The sequence below is a fragment of the Podospora anserina genome, chromosome 1 (assembly GCF_000226545.1).
Source record: "Podospora anserina S mat+ genomic DNA chromosome 1, supercontig 1".
In the NCBI taxonomy this organism is placed as follows: domain Eukaryota; kingdom Fungi; phylum Ascomycota; class Sordariomycetes; order Sordariales; family Podosporaceae; genus Podospora; species Podospora anserina.
The window spans coordinates 1,157,897-1,176,657 of record NW_001914859.1 but is presented as its reverse complement, the minus strand read 5'-3'; the positions used below and the strand labels follow the sequence as shown (position 1 = coordinate 1,176,657).

At 55.3% G+C, this 18,761-nt stretch overlaps 7 protein-coding genes across 7 annotated transcripts; 4 read left to right on the top strand and 3 right to left on the bottom strand.

The window, feature by feature from the left end:
* Positions 1 to 98: 98 nt before the first annotated feature.
* PODANS_1_3250 (uncharacterized protein) lies at positions 99 to 2,859 on the top strand (the record flags this gene model as incomplete). The annotated part of the gene is made up of 2 exons (XM_001912485.1): positions 99 to 1,127; positions 1,195 to 2,859. The coding sequence occupies 2 exons, from the start codon at positions 99 to 101 to the stop codon at positions 2,857 to 2,859; spliced, it is 2,694 nt and encodes an 897-aa protein (XP_001912520.1).
* Positions 2,860 to 3,102: 243 nt separating this feature from the next.
* Positions 3,103 to 5,472, bottom strand: PODANS_1_3240 (uncharacterized protein; the record flags this gene model as incomplete). Its single annotated transcript, XM_001912484.1, has 1 exon — positions 3,103 to 5,472. One exon carries the CDS (start codon positions 5,470 to 5,472, stop codon positions 3,103 to 3,105), a length of 2,370 nt encoding a protein of 789 aa, XP_001912519.1.
* Positions 5,473 to 5,808: 336 nt separating this feature from the next.
* Positions 5,809 to 6,677, top strand: PODANS_1_3230 (uncharacterized protein; the record flags this gene model as incomplete). The annotated part of the gene is made up of 2 exons (XM_001912483.1): positions 5,809 to 5,892; positions 6,018 to 6,677. The coding sequence occupies 2 exons, from the start codon at positions 5,809 to 5,811 to the stop codon at positions 6,675 to 6,677; spliced, it is 744 nt and encodes a 247-aa protein (XP_001912518.1).
* A 79-nt stretch (positions 6,678 to 6,756) lies between these two features.
* PODANS_1_3220 (uncharacterized protein) lies at positions 6,757 to 8,409 on the bottom strand (the record flags this gene model as incomplete). The annotated part of the gene is made up of 1 exon (XM_001912482.1): positions 6,757 to 8,409. The coding sequence occupies one exon, from the start codon at positions 8,407 to 8,409 to the stop codon at positions 6,757 to 6,759; it is 1,653 nt and encodes a 550-aa protein (XP_001912517.1).
* A 919-nt stretch (positions 8,410 to 9,328) lies between these two features.
* PODANS_1_3200 (uncharacterized protein) lies at positions 9,329 to 13,213 on the top strand (the record flags this gene model as incomplete). Its single annotated transcript, XM_001912481.1, has 2 exons — positions 9,329 to 12,489; positions 12,547 to 13,213. 2 exons carry the CDS (start codon positions 9,329 to 9,331, stop codon positions 13,211 to 13,213), a joined length of 3,828 nt encoding a protein of 1,275 aa, XP_001912516.1.
* A 2,709-nt stretch (positions 13,214 to 15,922) lies between these two features.
* Positions 15,923 to 17,240, top strand: PODANS_1_3190 (uncharacterized protein; the record flags this gene model as incomplete). Its single annotated transcript, XM_001912480.1, has 2 exons — positions 15,923 to 16,859; positions 16,918 to 17,240. The coding sequence occupies 2 exons, from the start codon at positions 15,923 to 15,925 to the stop codon at positions 17,238 to 17,240; spliced, it is 1,260 nt and encodes a 419-aa protein (XP_001912515.1).
* A 430-nt stretch (positions 17,241 to 17,670) lies between these two features.
* PODANS_1_3180 (uncharacterized protein) lies at positions 17,671 to 18,711 on the bottom strand (the record flags this gene model as incomplete). The annotated part of the gene is made up of 1 exon (XM_001912479.1): positions 17,671 to 18,711. One exon carries the CDS (start codon positions 18,709 to 18,711, stop codon positions 17,671 to 17,673), a length of 1,041 nt encoding a protein of 346 aa, XP_001912514.1.
* Positions 18,712 to 18,761: the final 50 nt, after the last annotated feature.

Genomic DNA, 18,761 nt, shown 5'->3' with positions numbered 1-18,761 from the left:
TATCAAAATTCAAACTCTGGCTTCTTTAACTCTATTGTTTTCGACTCGCAAAGTGGTAGACAAGTTCTAGGGCGACTTGAAAAAAAAACACCACCATCATGGCGCCCCTCGCCAGCGAGCCTCGCCAGGTTCTGCACATCCTCAACCACGCCAAACGCAGAGCTTTTTATGGCCTCCTCATCGAGATCACAGCCTACATGCGCTCCCAGCTCGAGCTCAAGGACCTTCCCGCATTGCATGTTCATGACAGGCCGTCTCCTCTGCGCATTGACCCCAACGCCCGAGGGAGCAGCATCATCGACGAAGAGCCGACACTAATCCAAGTGGATAACCGCAACTTTGTCACCCAACCCAACCAAGAACTTGCCCGGATCACCGCCGCGGCGCTTGAGCATTTTGACAAATGGAGAGCAGAGACCCTGACCAAACTTAAGGAGCTTCTCGCCGCCCAGGATGATGCCAAGACCATGGATGAGAGGCGGAAGCGGACCGAGAGGATGAAGCAGAGGAAACCTGCGCCGGCAGCAGCGGAAGGGAGTTTGATTGACTTCGGTGGAGGGGGTTCTTCATCAGTGAGAGATGATGAGGCAGTTCGGAGGGAGGGAGTGGCACGGCTTCAACTGCATTGGCATCCTATTCCCACAAGGTTGATCACCATCTCATACGAGGACAGATTGGAAAGTCTGAGTTGCATACTGCTGGAGTTGCTATCCACGGGTCATTACACAGCTGAGTCGAGAGCTTTGGCTGTGTATCTCGCCTCGGCTCTTGAAATTCCGCTGGATGCCTTGAACGCCGAGGAGATTGAGATTGCAAAGGCCATGGTGGAAGGGTCAGAGGAGGCCGCCAAACAGCAGAGGACGAGGACCATGTCCGCTGACGCTGAAGCCAGGAAGAGGCAGCAGCAAAACCAGGCTGGCAGGTTTCTGAAAGTTGGCTTGGCGTCTGTTGCCGGAGCTGCGCTTATAGGAGTCACTGGTGGACTTGCTGCGCCAGTCGTAGCTGGAGCCATCGGTGGTCTCATGGGTACTGTTGGGCTGGGTGGTGTTGCGTCTTTCTTGGGCATCTTCTGGATGAATGGAGCCCTCGTGGGCGCTCTATTTGGTGCTTTCGGAGCCCGCATGACGGTAAGTGTTGTAACTTCACTTTCTGAATGCCCGTGGCTGACGAAGCTAGGGTGAAATGGTGGACAAGTACGCCCGAGATGTCGAGGACTTCAAGTTTATTCCGCTGGCAGATGAATGGGGAACCCGAAATGCAGCAAACAACAAGGACGCCAGGCGCTTGAGAGTAACTATAGGCATTAATGGCTGGCTAACCACCAAGGACGACATCACGAAACCGTGGCGGCATCTCTCCGACGACGCCGAAGTATTTGCGCTTCGGTACGAGCTGGAGGCTCTTGAGGGGCTTGGCAAGTCTCTTGAGGAACTCGTCAACTCGTATGCCTGGAACACTGTCAAGATGGAAATCCTGAAGCGTACAGTCTTGGCAACTCTCTGGGGCGCTTTGTGGCCGGCCTATCTCCTTTCTATGGCTTCGACATTGGACAACCCGTTCTCTCTCGCCAAGAACCGGTCCGAAAAGGCTGGTGAAGTGCTGGCAGACGCCCTGATCAACAAAGTCCAGGGTGAACGCCCAGTCACCCTGATCGGATACTCGCTCGGCGCTCGAGTTATTTACTCGTGCCTACGCTCTCTTGCAAAGCGTCGAGCCTTTGGTCTTATCGACTCTGTCGTCTTCATTGGTGCCCCTGTTCCCTCGAATAGAGAACACTGGCAGATGATGCGCACCGTAGTGTCCGGTAGGATCTACAACGCCTACTCCGAAAACGACTACATTCTCGCATTCCTATACCGCACCACATCTGTTCAAATGGGCGTGGCGGGTCTTCAAGCGATCGAACACATCGAAGGTGTTGAAAACCTCAACCTCAGCGAGGAGGTTCAGGGGCACATGCGCTACGCAGGCCTGATCGAAAAGATACTCGCACGCTGCGATCTCCCCGTAGGCCAGGGCGTAGACAAGTCCATCGCCAAAGAAGCCAACGACACCATCACCATCGCCGACCTCAACAACCGACCAGACAACTCTGCCACCCTGATCGATTTGGAAGACCTCAAAATCTCCAGCCCTCTACAACAACCCCGGCGACCCAAACAAGACTCGCCACCCCCCTATTCCTACGCCCCTTCCCCCTCCACCCAAAACACCAACTTTGCCAAACTTCAATCCCAACCACCTTCCAGACCCAAGCAACAGCAAACCAGCACCACCATCCGAAGCTGCCCCATCTGCAACCGCAACATCTCCACCTTGTCAGAATCCCAAGCCACAACCCACGTCAACTCCTGCCTCGACGGCAACCAAGGAACCCCATCCCCATCCCCAACTGTCTTCCAACCAGGTCGCCACCCCCTGAGAAACACCCAACCCCAAAAACCAACCATGACCCGCAGCATGACGTCGCACCTCCAAACAGAAATGGACCCCTTCGGTCTCTTCTCCCCCTCCCCACCCCCAGGCCCGCCATCAAAACCCGCCCCTCACATCCCCGCCCCTCCTGACGCGTCCAGGTTCCCTAATCTGGTGAATCTGGATGATGCCAGGCCCCCGATGATCACCAGGGCGCAGACTGTTCCTGCGCAGCCGTCGACACTGGCAAGGTCGGATTACCCGCCTAGGGTGATCCCCTTGGCTGCGGCATCAACACCGGCGGTGTATGAATCCTCGCATTATCAGGGGAGGAATTATGACACCGAGGAGGAGGTCGACACAGATGACGAGTATGGAGGGGGGATCAAGATGGTGGATAATGATGATGAGTTGGAGTATGTTGATCCTAGGCCTATGGATTGAGTTCTCAAAAGGCGTAGTCTCGCACAAATGGGTTAAATAAGTATGGGTTAGGAACATGGCACAAAAGACAGCATTAGTGAAAGTATAAGTAACAATAAAGGATACTCCCGGCCTTTTGATTATTACCAGGGTGTTTTGCCTATGAAAAGCAAGGTTTTGTACGCCGAGGCAAATGACACTAGAAACAACAGAAATCAGGTATCCCCACCAGATTCATACCAAAAATCCCAGTCCCCAAACCATCTACTCGCTCTCCATCTCCTCCTCGTCCTCGCCCTCTTCCTCCTCCTCATCCGCCTCCAATTCCTCCTCATCAACATCCATCTCATACTCCTCCTCCTCCTCCTCCTCACCCCCCTCATCATCGCTCCCCCCCCCCCCCTCCAGCGCCTCCCTCTCCTCCTCCCTCCTCTTCCCCTCCTCCGCCTTCCTAGCCTCCTCCACAACCCTCCTCCTCTCCTCCCTCAGCTTCCTCTGACCAACAACAAACGCCCCCACCGGCGTCCTCTCCACCTCCAAATCCTTCAAAAACCCCTCCACCTGCGCCCTATCCTTGGGCGCAAACTCCACCTTGGCCCTCCTCTCCTCAATAAACTTGGCGTTGGCCTCCAGCTTCTGCACAAGCAACACCAAGCTCCCGCCCAGCTTCCCATTCTTATTCCCGGTCGACCTCTTCCTCGCCTCCTTCAACCACCTCTTGAGCGAGATCACCACCGGCAGCGAAAACTCCGGAAACGCGATGCTCTTGGCCCAGAGGACAAAAAACTCCGAAAACAGCTCCACCACTTGCTCCCCCACGCCGTCCTGATAGACCCTCGTGCGGAGGTACGACTTGGGGGCCTTGTACGCGACAGCAAAATCCAAAGGCTTGAGGGTGGACTGCTTGGGCGCCTTTTTCATCTCTGCCGACGAGAGGACCTCCAAGAGGCAAGAGGCGAGGGGGATATAAGTGTCCGTCGCTCTCGACAGGCGAAGAAGCGAGCGAATGAGCTGGAATCGCAGGGGAAAGTAGATCGCTGTTGGGATGAGGCGCAGCACACCCAGAGTAACCTGCACCAGGGGGTAGATGAGGAGCTTGAGCTGGGATTCCTTTCCGGCTTCGGCCTCCTTCAGGGGGCTGCAGTGCTCGGAAAGAACGCAAGACCAGAAATCCAGAGCGTGGACGAATTGCCAGTTGTAGACGTTGTGGACTTGCTTGTTGTTGATGATGCTGTTGCGGAGGTGGATGGCGAGCTGGCGGATCGAGGTGAAGGCGGTGGTGTAGCCAAGAGACTGATCCAGACCCCAGAGCTCGGCGGCCGAGTTCTTCATCAGGTTGATGCCCTGGATTGTGTTGTGGTTGGTGTGCTTGCTGTTGTCGAACAACCCGCGGTAAGCTGCCTTGAGAACGGCTTCTCTGACACCCTTGTCGGAAACCACCGTGAGACGGCGGATCACTAGAAAGGCTGTTATCCTGGTGCTGTCGGAGCTGGCGGGTTGAGACCAGAAAGCGACAATAGTCTTGATGAGCACCTTGAGGAGCTTTCTGAAGGACAAGAGATAAGGAAGGAGTGGCTGAAGGGCGTTGAGTGTGAGCTTGACGGTAGCGTCGTCTGAGAGTGTGCCAAGGAGGCGGATAATGGAAGCAGCAAAGCTCTTGATGAGGTTGGACAGCGTCTTGAACTTCTTGGTCTCGGTCTGGACGTAGGCTCTGCCGGCGGCGGACTCCTTGACAGGGAGATGGTGGTTCAAGACTTCAGGAATGAGCTTGAGGGCCACCATCAAGATGTTGTGAAAGACCTCGGGGTTTTTGATGCTGTAGCGTTGTGGGTTCTCCTCATCCTCCTCGTTCAGGTGGGCAGCGCAGCGAAAGGCAATCACTGTCTGCTTAGCAGCCTTGAGCGACTTGGTCTCGTTGAGCGCCTTCTCCCACTTGGAAACCATGGCCTTGGTCAACTCATGGGCGGAATCGTCAACCTCCTCTTCTTCTTGTGCCTTCTTGCCCTTCTTTTGCTTCTTCTTCGGTTGCTCGTCTTCCTCGTCGCTGCCGCTAAGCTCGTCGACCTCGTCGAGTGATGCGTTTTCGTCAAAGTCGAGAGCCTCTGGGTCGTTCTCCTTCAAGAACTTGTAGAATTCGGGATCCTTCTCGGCGAGAGCGGCCATGGCGTTCTTGGACATGCCAAGATCCTCCTCATCCTCCTCATCGCTGAAGCCAGCCTCGCTATCGGTAACCACATCCTCCTCGTTGTCGGAAACATCGACATCGCTGCCGTCGCTCTGATCAGAAGTCTCCTCGCGGGCATTGGCCTCCCCGCGCTTCCGCTTTCCAAGAGCGGCTGTCTTGCCATTCTCCGTTGGTGCACCCTTGTCGAGGATCTCGAAACCGCCCTTGAAGAAATCGTCGACGCTCATCTCGGTTCCCTGCGTACCGGGCTTCTTGTTCGTTGGTCTCTTGACGGTGCCATCGGCTCCCTTGAAGAACTCATCGTCCTTTGCGCGCTTGGCCTGCTTCTTCTCCTTGATCTGCTGCTTCTGTTTGATCTTGGCGACCGCTTTTCTTCTTTCGAGAACACCGCTGAGATGTTTTTGTTCGAACTTCTTCGTCGCCTTTGCGTTCTTCTTAGAGGCACCCATCGTGGCGAGTTATGGTGATGGAAAAAGTCGGCAATTGGTGTGGCTTTGCCGAACAGCCCCTTCAACAATTTGCTGGCTCAGAAGTCGCATGTCTCCAAACTTTTTTTGATGTTCCTGTCCGGGGTGCTTATCGGATTTCTTATCAGGCGGGGCGCTAAGCTTGGAATGTCACTAGCGCGGGAGCGGTGACTGGGATTCTGCCACCTTTGTTGCCCCTTATCGGACGATAACAGCTTCCCCCAACGTCGTCAGCTCTGGTTGCATCATCCATCCCCCCTCCAAGCTGTACTTGTGTGCCGCGATGCGCTTGCGCAACTGCAGCGCGAGGCCTTCACCATGCTAAACAGGCAACCATATGCGCCGACACCGCACAGCTACGTGCCAAACTCTACGCTCTCGGCGACTATAAATCTCGATGAGGTTCGTCCTGTTGTGCCTTGCAATCACCTTGATGTCCAATCTGCCCCGCACCTGTTGCCAACATGTTGCTGTTGAGCACCATCACCATCAACACGACAACTGCTGACTTTTGCTTCCGATGCCAGGAAGTGAAACTAGCCGACACCCGCGCTGAGCGCGACCTTCAAGACTCCCTCGCCGAAATCTTCAGCATCATAGTCACCCTCGACGAGCTCGAAAGGGCCTTCCTCAAGGACGCCATCCCCGAAGCAGACTACACCGAAATATGCGAGCGCTCTCTCAAACAATACAAGTCCCTGGTCGCCGATGAAGCAGTCGCCCGCGCCTTTGTCGGACTGGAGGAATTCAAAGCAGAATGGGACCTTGAAGTGCCCCGCGCCACAGAGCGCATTCGCGTGGGGATGCCCTCCACAACAGTGGACGCATCTGCTGGACACCACGGAGGCGGCAGCGGTGGTGGAGGAAATGGTTCCAAGTCTGAAAATTCGGGTGGTAAAAACCCTAGTGGACAGCTCATTCTGGAGGCGACGCAGGACTTCATCACATTTTTGGATGCGTTGAAGCTGGGCTTGCTGGCAAAGGACCAGTTGCATCCTCTGCTGACGGATGTGATTCAGTCTGCGAACAAGGTGACGGATAGGGACTTTGAAAACAGGGGCAAGATTGTCCAGTGGCTGATTACGCTCAACCAGATGAAGGCTACGGAAGAGCTGAGCGAGGACCAGGCGAGGGAGTTGGAGCTGGACATCAACTCTGCGTATCAGGGTTTCAAGGCTACCCTCTAACGAATGAAAGATTCCATCAATCCAGGTCCACGATGCTTCGGTGACCTCCAATCATCTTGATCATTGACAGGCCTATTAATCATACCAAAAACGTCCAATAACTAGGATACACAAACTCCTCCTCAAATATCCTCCTCACCTGCTCCAGCACAAACCTCTCCACCTTGCCTACATTCTTCAAACTCTGCTTCCCGCTCTCCCGCTGACCGATCTCACTCTCGACTCTAATCTCCTGCAGCAACCCGCCCAGCTTTGTCGCCCCCAGCCCATTCCCACCACCTGGCGGTGACTTGAAACCAGTTTGTTTATCCCCCTCCCCACCATCAACTTCATTCTCCCCCTGCCCAACAGCAGCGACCGCGTCCTCCGGACTGAGGAAACAAAAGTGAACCCTCTTCCTAATCTTGGCCAGCACCCCCACCCCATCAAACGTTAGCCCGGTGATGGACAACCTGACGGGAATCCCGACAAAGCTAGGCATGGGGTAGTCGAGCAGGATGTCCGCCGTGAGCAACAATTTGATATCCCCCGCGTAACGTATCCGGAAAACGGCTTGCATGTCGTCTACCTTTTTTTCTCTCAGCTTGCGCTTCTCTTCCTCCTCTTCTTCCTCGGCTTGTTCCTGGGCTGAGGTTGCCAAAGGGGAGGAGGTGGCTGGGCTGGTGCTGCGCTGTTTGTTGGTTGTGGTGGTGTTGGGTGCGTGGACGTCTTCTGGGTCCGGGTGGTGAGAGGGGGTGGTTTTGTCGCGGGTTGGGGGGCGGGAGGGGGGGCCGGCGGAGGCGGCGAGGGTGGAGACGGAGTGCTTTTCTCGGAGGAGGGGGTGAGCGTGGTGGGCGTGGTGGTGATGGGGGTGATGGGGGTGATGGGGTTTGGCTAGGCCGGGAGGAGGGGATGGGCCGCCGGTTGAGGAAGGGGGGAAGGGGGGGACGGAGAGGACGGTAGGGGATGGGGGGGTGAGGCCGAGGGAGGGGTTGAGATCGATGGAGCTTTGGGAGGGGTTGCGACGGTGGGTGGAAGGGGGCTGTTGGAGGAGGGGACGACGGAGGTCTTGGTTGGGTACTGGGGCGGTTGATTGCCCGTCGACACCGCCAAAGTCTGGGGCGCCGTATTGGTGGAGGTTTGGTGCTGAGGAGCTGTGGCCGTGGCCTTCTAGCCAGGCGGCGCTGTTGAGGTGGTGAGCTCCTGCTACGGCGGCGAGTGGTGTTTGGGTGCCTGATAATCCCGTGGCGAATTGGGAGTGAAAGTAGTGGAGGTTGGAGGTGCCTCCTGGAATACCGGGCGTGTTGACTCGTAAAAAGGGGCTCCCTATGTCTCCTCCATTGCGTGAACCACCGGCACCAAGACCACCCAAACCTCCGAGACCACCAAGACTGAGATGTGGTGGGAGAGCTGAGGGATTATGAGCCCCAGCACCGCCAGTTAACACCGCTTCAGTCTGTCGCCGTCTTCGGTCATCTGCAATTTCCTCCTCATCCTCCTCGCTGCCAGACTCTGATGCCAAGTCCGAATCAAGATTTTCCTCGTAAAAGTCTGGTAACGGGTCGGTGATATCCTTCAACTCAATCTCTGGCGGTATCGTCCCAAACTGAAAGTCATGCACGGTGACTGATTTGATGAAACGCGGTAATGGTACTGATTGGAACTTGGTGTGGATGAAATCGCGGATGCTGTCGGCAAGCTCTTGTCCATCAGGGCCGCCCGTGACCGTTTCCCAATTGAGATCGATGGACATCGCTTTGTTTTCGGGCAAATGAAACTAGTAACTCTCGGAAATTTAGTGGGTGTTTGATTGTCGTCAGAATGCCGGGTAGGATTCCAAGGTCTAATGGTTGAAGGTTGTCGTTACATGCAATGTAAATTCTCATTCACAAAGCCTGAAGCTTGAACTCTGACGTTTGGCAGTGGGGCTGACCAAAGAGAGCACTGAGAATCTCCTGCCAGATCTCATCCCTAATCAACAATTCATTTTTCTTCGCAAAATCAACTATTTTGCCTTAAGAATCATATGAGATGCTCTTTTTTTTCGGATGAGCCATGGATGAGCTATGGAATATGTCAATTCATGCGATACTCCAGTGGCATCTACGGCACCATGACTGATGGCTGCTCCAGCTTACTTCACACACCGACACTCGCCTGACAACATTCATTGCCCACAACAACTGATGGAAGCACTGCTTCCGAGTGTGAAGCTTGTATCAGACTCTGCAATGGATGACCTTGTAATCATTCATGCAACGGTTGAAAAGCAGCAGGTAACGTCCTGGTGCCTGAAGAGCAGGAAATGAATGCAACCCTAACCCTTCTCCGCTTTGGAGAGAAACTGCCGAGTGGGAGGGATCCACCGCCAAGTAGCCCCACCGTCTCCTAGGCAACAGCAGTCGCGCAAATCAACAAGCGGCAACAGCGTCCCACAATTCAAGTCTTTCAACAAGAAGGAGCGGTCACTGGCCATCGTTGCTGTTTCACTGTAAACAGCAGCGTCATCGCCCACACGTCAATCGCCCACCACAGCAAGTCAGCGTTATTATGAGGAATTGCTGTTAGTTCTGGCCTTTTCCGCGCTGTCCTTTCATCTCGTCACCTCGTGTTTTCTTTTTCCCTTCAAATACCCCTAAAAAGCAAAACACGACCAAAAAACCCAACGAAACATGGACCCCCAATCACCACCAAAACGGGTCACTCGGGCGCGTGCCGCAGCCAAGGCTGTTGAGTCGGCCTCGAAGACGACAAAGATTATGACTGCTGCGGCCAGGGCGAAGACGGCCCGTGGTACACTGACGACCTCCTCGGCCTCGACGCTCAACACCACCACGTCGCGAGGATCTCTCAAGCGGAAGAGCCCGTTTGATGACGAGGAGGAGGAGGAGTCAGATCATGAAGAGCAGAAACCCACTAAGCCATCTTCAAGTCTCGCTGTGAAGCCTACCCGAGGACGTGGCAGGCCCAAGAAGGCAACAGAGGCCCCATCAGCGCCAGTACTATCTACATCAACAAGGGCTAGGGGAAGGCCAAGGAAGACTGTCGAGACTATCGCATCCGAAACCGCTGCCAGGACAGCCCAGCCCAGGAAGACTGCCACAGAGCCCGAACCCGCTGCCGCAAAGAAGCCAACGACCCGCCGCCCTGCCACAGCTGCTACCGCGAGCACGGCTGCCAAGTCCCTCGCTAAACCAGTGATCAAGAAGACCGTCAAGTTCGAGGTACCTGAGAAGGAGAATGTTGCGCCGCCCTCGAGGAGCTCGACACAAGCTGCTAGCACAACTGGAGCCTTGAACAAGAAACCTGTTCGCAAGGGAGCTACTGCCACCGGCCGAACCGCCCGTGCTACCAAAGGAGCGACAAATGCCGTTTCCAATACAGTGAGTTCCACGAAGGATAAGCCACTTCCATTGAGTCCTAAGAAGATCAACCAGCTCGCCGTGAGCCGGGCCGCGGAATCCGACGACGAACTTGGTATGGACGAGAAGGTCCCCGTTCGACGATTCAAAAAGGCACCCGTAAAGCCCGCCATGGGCGCCACCAAGGCTCTCGCCTCCTCCGTGGACCGGAGACACCCCACGGAGAACGACGAAAACGTGCCGGTCATGCCTACCTCGGATGCCACACTCACACTCATGCTCGGAACCCCCGCAAAACGGCTACCTCCATCACCCTGGAAAGGAAGTATGAAATCCCCTCCGCGACGCGTTGATGGTCTTTTTGCAGCCTCTACCTCTCAAGCCCAGCCTGAAGGTCAGGTATCCCCCATCAAGTGTAGCCTTTTGCAAACACCCGCCAAGCGACAGCCCCTTGCCATTCCCATTGCCTTGGGGAGTGTCGGTGGCAGCCAGGTGAACCCTTCGCCCTTCAAGTTTTCTCTGCTCTCATCCCCAGCTAAACGCTCGGTTGTCTCACCGATCAAGAGCTTCCCGCCCAGGATTGAGGAAGAGGAGGAAGAATGCAAGAGCCCTGCGCCGAAGCCCACGTTGCTTGCCAGCCCCATGCCAGCTGTGCCGGTCCCTGCTGAGCAGGAGGCCAGGACTCTTTCGGATGAAGATGGTGACATGATCATGGGCAACACAGACGAAGAGGAAGAAGATGATGTCGCAGTCGTGTCACCAGAAGTCCCCGAGTTTCCCGGACGTCTCTCGACTATTCTGCCCCGACATGCAGACCCGGTTCTGGCTCTTGAGACGAGCTTGTCCGAGGAAGAAGAGGAAGAGAAGCAGGAGCAGGAGGAAGTACACATCGACGATGTCGTTGAGAACAACGAGAACAAGGTCGATGACGAGATTGAGGAGCAGGTGGAGCAGGTGGAGCAGGAGGAACAGGAGCAGGAGGAGGAGGGAGAGGAGGAGGAGGAAGTGGAACTCATCGAACAAGAGAATGACAAAGCCGCGGCGGAGGAAGACTCAGCCGAGACTTTCCTGCAGGAAAATGAGCAAGTTGAGGAACAGTGTGAGGAAATGGCAGTTGACAGCGCCGATGCTGAGGAACCTGAGGAGCAGGCTAGGCCTGCTCCCAAGGTTGCGCCTGCCCTATTTCAATTTGGCCTCCGCACGAAGGACCTGGACCCGTACCAGAGCGAGGACACAGACTCTGAGGATGAGGCTCCTACCCGACAAAACCCATTCTCGTCTGCCTTCACCGCGCTGCCCAACACTCCATGCCGTCGTTCCTCGTTGAGGACTCCTCGTGCTCAGACCAGTCAGCCTAGGATGTCGTCTGGTAGGAGCACCGCCAAGAGGGTCCGTATCGATGACAGCGTTGGATTCACTCCCTTGGCTTCTCAGCTCAATGGCTGGACTGCGGGACCTAGCCCTGTGAAGACAAACAGCAAAGCCGACTCCCCATTATCAGTATCACACGAAACAGATGAGGAGGAAAACACGTCTACAAATGAGGATCTCGCGACTCCCGGTCTGGAGCCCGAGAATGGTTTCTTTGAGAATGAGATGCTCAATCGGTCCGATGCCATGGATGTTGACGAGGAGGCGGTTGATTCCAGCGCTGAGATTGAGACTCCTATCCTCGAAGACATCACCCCCACAGAAGAGGACGCCGCCCTCGCAGCTGAAGCAAATGAGATGTCCCTCATGGAGCCCGAACAGGCTGAGGCCAACATGAGCAATTCGAGTCATGACGACACCATCTCTGAGGCAAGCCAGGAATACGGAGATGAGAATGAACTGCCAGTGGATCCCAACATCTCTTCTAGAGCCACCACTACAGCCAGTCCTGTCCCTCCGGTTACTCCAGCTCGTACCCTGCGCCCACGAGAAGTTCACACCGTTGCAAAGGTGCCTCTCAAGCCGGCCGACGACTCTACCCCTCGCCCTAAGCCAATTCAGCGTGCCGGCAGCGCCTCGCGTCTCCCCGTTTCAAGACCCACAGATCGCGTAACTCGGAGCGCAACAGTTATCTCGTATACGCCCACCAAGACTGAGTCTGTTGAAGAAATGGAGGATGAAGAAGAGGCACAGGCCAAGTCTGTCCCACCCGTCACTCCGGCGAAGGGTGATATCTGGTCGACCCTGGGGACCCCTGCTCGCACCCCGAGACGGGATCTGAACCCAGCACTGCTCCGTGGGGCAGTCGTCTTTGTTGATGTTCACACAACTGAGGGTGCTGACGCGAGCGGCATTTTTGTTGAGCTGCTCACGCAAATGGGTGCTCGATGCCTCAAGGAGTGGAAGTGGAATCCCACCAACACGGATTCCAAGATTGGAATCACTCATGTGGTGTACAAGGATGGTGGCAAGCGTACTCTGGAAAAGGTTCGCCAAAGTGAAGGCGTGGTGCAGTGTGTTGGAGTGAGCTGGGTGTTGGAGTGAGTTGTTACCTGTCATATTTCACCTTCTGAGCCAAGACTAACCAAGCTCAATAGCTGCGAACGTGAGAACGAATGGCTCGAGGAGGGCCCCTACGCCATTGACACCCAGATTATTCCCCGTGGTGGTGCCCGTCGAAGGAAGAGCATGGAGCCGCGCGCCATGTCCAACATGAACGGCACGCTCATTCCCGCGCCCGTGAAAGGTAGTACCTCTAGCAACTCTACGCCGACCAACTCCTCGACTACTCGCACCGGCAACCAAACTGCTCCCACGACCCCGGCCAGCAACCGGAGCAGCAGTCGCCGTGCCAGCTCCCTTTGGGTGCGCACCCCCGAGGAGCCCCGCATTTCAGTTGATGATATCGACTCGGAGGACGACAGGGAGCATAAGGAAGACGATGATGACACCTGGGGCGTGGTGTTGACTCCAGTGCCCAAGACCCCTGCCCCTGAAGCCATTGCTCGCTATGTGGCCAACATCAGCCCTGGCTCAGACATGTCATCTGTTGCTGGTGACGATGATGAAGACGAGGAACGCAAAAGCCAAGAGATGCTCACGCGCACCTGTCCACCCAAAAGGGCAACATTTATCGAGCTCGGGGAGCGGGTGCTTAACAAGGAAAAGGATGAGAGAGTCTTGATGAGATTGATGGCTGCTCGCAGGAAGAGCTTGCAGTTTGCGCCAAAGATTGGAAGCCCATTGGCTAAATCATGGCGTTGAGTTGGGTAGGGGGGGATCTTCGTTTGTGGTTTTGTTTGTTATGACACGCTCTTTTGAGAGACAGGATATGACATTGATGGACTAGACTGTGGTTTGGGTTTTGGGGGGGGGGGGGGATGGGGTGATGAGAATAACATTTGGAAAGGCGTTTCTGGTGGCTTCTTCTTTTACGGCATTGTCGGGGTACTTTAATCAGAGTAGTTGTGTACACTGGCATTGGTATCTCTGTTTATATTGATTGATGCTATTGTGGATTGTGCTGTTGAGGTGCGTTGTCAGGTGTTGTTGGTGCCAAGCAGCAAAGCACATAAGGGTACTGAGAGCTCTTTAATTACATCATTCTGATGTGGGAATGTCTTCTTTTGGCAAGTTGCCTTTTACCCCTCCTGCTTTGTGATAATAAAAAAGCAGCTATTCAGATGAGCCGATTGGGCTACTGGTGGTGTTTGCTCCCACATTTAATGCAATCTGCCAGTAGATCAGAGCCAAGGCCCTGTTCTCCAGCTGGAGATTGAGGGGAAGTCGGCAAGATGATAATCTGAATTTTTTTCACCTTAGCGATGAGATATCGCGGGGTATATGGTGGGATTGGGTCAAGGATAAGGGGAACGATTCATCTCGTCATGAATTACATTGGGATCGTGTGTCCTTGGTTGAATCCCTTTGAGCCACGGAGAGTCACGCCAAGGGAAAGTAGGTAGAGCCGACCAAATCAACTTACAGAGGTTCGCTGACTTAGCAAGAGCTCACTACTTCTTTTCGCACTCAAATTTCTAAGCCGTAGCTCAAAGGGATGCCTGAGTAGGCTGGGTATGTCGTTCAAGTCCAGCATCATTTGATAGGAACACAGTGGGCTTATCTCAACTGGCCCGCATTTCCAGGAACAGCTATTCGTTTACACCGGGAGGTTCTTTGTGGGTTCTTCTGTAACGTGCTCCGCTTCCAATTAATCCAACGATGTTGACAACTTCAAGTGCCGACAATCAACTTCTGACATCTCGTTCTTTATCTTCACATCTTTGTGTATATCCTTCATTGGTCAGCAATCCGACATTTTTCTGATCACGTCTTTACCGGGCCGCAGAAAGCAGGCCACACAATCCGATGCGGCTCGATGCGCCAGCCCTCACAAAACCTGGGGCAGGCCGGGTCTCATGAGGCGCTCGACCATCCAATATCACACTTCCCCGGACTTGAATGGACTGTGATAGGTTCGACTTCAGACCTCAACTACCGAGCATGTACATTCATATCGTTCGGTTCTGTTTCGTTCACCTCGCTCTCTGCGAAAGTCCCGCAAGGTGAGTTTAGCCAAACATCATGCTACTAGGTATCACTGTCGCTGTCGTCGTCAGCAATGAAGAAATAGGAATCCTTCCCCGACGCATCACCCTCTCATCAGACCATCTCAAAAAAAGACGACGGGGCTCTTGCTGGTTTTTGTGCTTGTCATCAAAGCAGCCAGGCTCCCCTGCGCCGCTCAGGCATTGGCCTGTTTCATCTGGGCCGACCTCCGACAGGAACCGTCGGGGGTCAGTCTCACGCCCCCTCACGGCGTGGGGACCGCCAGGGGGTCAGCCTTGAGCCGCAAGGTTCCGCAACTGCGGGAGCGACAGGGGGGTCAGGTCCAGAACACGTCTGCCGATGACCACCTTTTGGGTCCCTTTTGGCGACCACAGTCCGTGATCTATGTGATGATGCTGCCGGGGCGTTTAAGCATGTTTTCTTGGTACTTCCCCCCTCGGCCTTCTCCTTCCTGGCTTGTATTCTCCTTTTTTGTAAGCAAATACTACGCAAACAAGACACAGGAGTCAGCAGGGGAAAAAAGGTACAGTCTTGGCTTGGCTCTCCAATGGCGCGCGCCCCTTGTCCAAAGTCGAAACAGTTTCGATGCCACCTTGTTGAATTCCTCTCTCACTCCTGAAAGCTTCTTTTCCCTCTCCCTCTCTCTTGTTTTGCTCAGCAGCAAAATGGTCCCGTCCCGTCAGTTTTGATCTTTCGTTTCTCTTTTTCTCTCTTCTTCCCTCTTGTTGCTGGTCTGGACCTTTCAACCCACGTTCCTTAACCCACACCACCCTTTCCCTTCTTTTTCTTGACGTTTGATTCTTTATTACTTGGCGGCGGTGCCCCTGTTTGTTGTTGATACGCAACCCCCCACAAGTCCTTTACACGTTCGCGGTTCTTTCGGTTCGTCTTGTGTTTGTTGCTTGGTAATCGATCGGAGGAGAGCAGTTGCGGATTTGTTGTGTGGCGACCTCGAGACTTTGTCGTCCTCAACCTTGTCATCATCATCTTCATCATCGAGGAGGAGCGCCAACCGATTTCACCAACATTTTTATTTTATTCCGCCACTGGGTTGATCCCATTCTATTCTTTATCGACGGCTGGCCTGTTGTGTCCGCTCCCTCGTCATTTTGTTGTTGTTGGATTTGGGAGATATCGGCATTTGCCTAGTGCCGTTGTTGCGTGTGTTGTTGGATAGCCCGAGTGATTAATATCTGTACATGTTACAATGAGGCCTCATGTGTCTTCGTTAGCACTTTTCCTGGGCACCCTCTCGCTCGCCCAGGTAAGAGATTTCTCTGAGTGGGAAAGTTGAGATTGTGGAACTAACACTTGAGATAGGCAGCTGTTTATGAGCGAGATGGGGCAAGACTGGCGCGTCGTCAGAATGCCCCTTCGTCAGCACCAAACTTGGCGGATGGATTCATGAGCATCTACGACCGCATCGTTGCGAGGCAGGAGCAGGTGACGGTGACCGAGACGGAACGGCAGACTATTACTGTTGGGGGTGACGGCGCGGCGGGTGCGGTTGGGAACGCGACTGAGACGGTGACCATCACAGAGACTGTTGGAGCGGATGGTGCTGCGGCTGTTACTGTCACGGCGCCGCCGGTAACGGTTACGGTCTGTAATGGGCAGGTTCAGGAAGGGGGAGAAGCTGCTCAACCGAGCGAGGGAGATGTTCCGCCTCCCGCTGAGGGCGTCGAGGCCACGGCTACTGCTCCGGATGGAGCCGTTGGAGCTATCGAAACCGGAGCCGACCCGGTTGCTACGCCTACGCCCGCCACCGACGGTCTTGCCTCGGGTGGTGTTGGTGTCGTTGTTGTGCAGGTTCCTACCGAAGCCATTGTCACCAGCGCGGTTGAAACCGGGCCTCCTGCGGTTCCAACCGAGGAGGCACCACCCGCTGCTGACCCAGCCGTGACCGACCCTGCCGCTGCCGATCCCGCCGTCACCGAAGCCCCCGCCGCCGGTAGTGACGCACCCGACACCCTTCTCCCTCTCCCGACCGAAGACGCCAACCCCCCAGCCGAAGGCAACCCCGAGCTCCTCCCTCCTCCCGGCCTCTCCACCGAAGAACCCGCCGCCGCCGAGCCCACCGTCGACCCCGTGCCCGGCGTTGTCCTTTCAGAGAGCACCACCACCACTGCCGCCGAAGCAGGCGCTGAACCCACCCTCGCCCCTCTCCCCGGCCTAGACCCCAACGCAGGCGACGCCGCCTCCTCTCTTGCGCCCCTCCCTGGTTTGGAATCCTCTACCGCTGAGGCCCTCCCAGTCGAAACCCCCACTTCCACCGAGGGCGCCGCTCCAGCAGAGACTACACCTGCTGAGGAGTCCGCCCCAGCAGAGGAAACCGCTGCTCGTAAGTTAACCCCCCCCTTTTTTTTTTTAATAATCTAGAGTGATGCTGACCAGAGTAGCAACAACCCCACCCCCACCAGCAGCCGCCTCATCCCTGGACTCGACCCTCAGCCTCGCAAACCCCACCCCCACCGTCCCCTTGATCCCAGAAGGGGCCTTTGGCGGTGTCGCAAGCCTCATCCCCATCGCTTCGGCCGAGGCCCCGCCCCCACCGGCAGCCACCACACCAGCCGTTGCGAACGGTGCGGCAGAGGGCGTGAATAATGGTGGTGCTGCTGTGCCGGTGGTGGATATCGACCTGGAGGGTGTGAAGCTGGAGAGCCAGTTGAACTTGGGGGGATTGGTGCAGGCTACTGCTGCTGCTGCTGCTGTTGCCATTTAAAACAACCCCAAGGAGGAAATAGATGTGCAAAGAAGACATCTCTCTGATGGTACATATACTACATAAAGTTTAAAAGACACATATGAAGGGGAAATATACGAGGCAGGACTTTTTTTTTTTATTGATATGAAAGAACGAGGGAGTTTTGAACTTTGTATATATAGCGACTTCTTCTGGGTTGACGTTCGTTTTGTTTGTTTATTAGATGTATTTTTTTTGGAATGGAAGAGGGGGAAAGGAGCAAGTCTCCTGTGTTCTCAACATCATTCTTTGTTTGTTCTTGGTGAATGTGCTGTTTCGTAGCAGTTATGATGCCTGACAAGAGAGTCAACAGAGCCAGAACACAGGCCTGGGTACTTGAACACGTCAAAACGTCTTCAAAATTGGGGTATCAAATGCCTCTATCTCTCAAGCCCTATCTCACAAACACTCATGCCATCCCCTCCTTCCTCATCTTCTTGTTATTCTTCTGCTGCCCACCACCACCACCACCCCCAATCCCACCACCACCACCCTTATCATTATTCTTCCTCTTCTGCCCCTGTCCCTGCTGCTGCTGCTGCTGCCCCTTCTGCTTCTGCCCCTTCTTCCCCTGCTTCCCATTTGTCTCCTCCTCCTCCCCCTTCGCCCTCTCCGGTCCCCCCTCCGCAACACTCACAATATCCACCACCCCCCTAAACCCCCTCCTCCTCACCCCCTCATTCACCACCACCGCCCTCGCCCCCATAACCAACCCCTCAAACCCCCTCTCCGGCCCCAACCCCCAAACAGCCATCAAATTCACCACATCCGCCGGCCCCCTCAGGCCCAAAGCCGATTTCGCCTCGCTAGAAATCACTATCCCCCTCCCCTTCGTCGCCCGGACCAGACTCTGCACGTTCCCGATAAAGATGCTCCTCACCCGTGCCGACTCTGGGTTCAAAGACGAGAGCTGGACAGCCTGGCTGTAGCAGACTTCGAATCTGCTCCCTCGGTGGACGGCCGCCATGGCGGTGCGGGGGTGGATGTGGTACCCCAACGGACGTGTTAGATCAAGGGAGATGAGGGCGGGCGGGTCGGTGGTGTTGTTGCAGGCCCAGGTGAAGGACCTGTCGGATGTTGGGCGGAGGGCGAGGAGGTCGTAGGCGCGGGTGAAGTCGGGGAGGCGGTAGTTGGTTGTGGCAGGGTCGGTGATCTCGAGGGTTGCGCGGCGGAGGATGGTGGGGAGGGAGGAGGAGGGGAGGGAGGAGGAGGCTGTTGTTGAGGGGGTTGTTATTGAGGAGGGAGCACCACCACCACCGGCTGGTTGTTGTGGGTTGAGGATGGGGATGGGGTTGGTTATTGGGCTGGGCGAGTTTGGGATTTGGGAGCCGGTGATGGTGTTGTTGAGGGCTACTACGTCGTAGCCGAGGGTTTTGGAGAGGCGGAGGGTGTTTTGGAGGTCGGAGGGGGAGAGGCCTGGGGACCAGGCGATGTTGAGGTCGTAGAGCATGGTGGGGGGACTCGAGACAGTATGTGATCAGCGGTGGTGTAGTCCAGTCG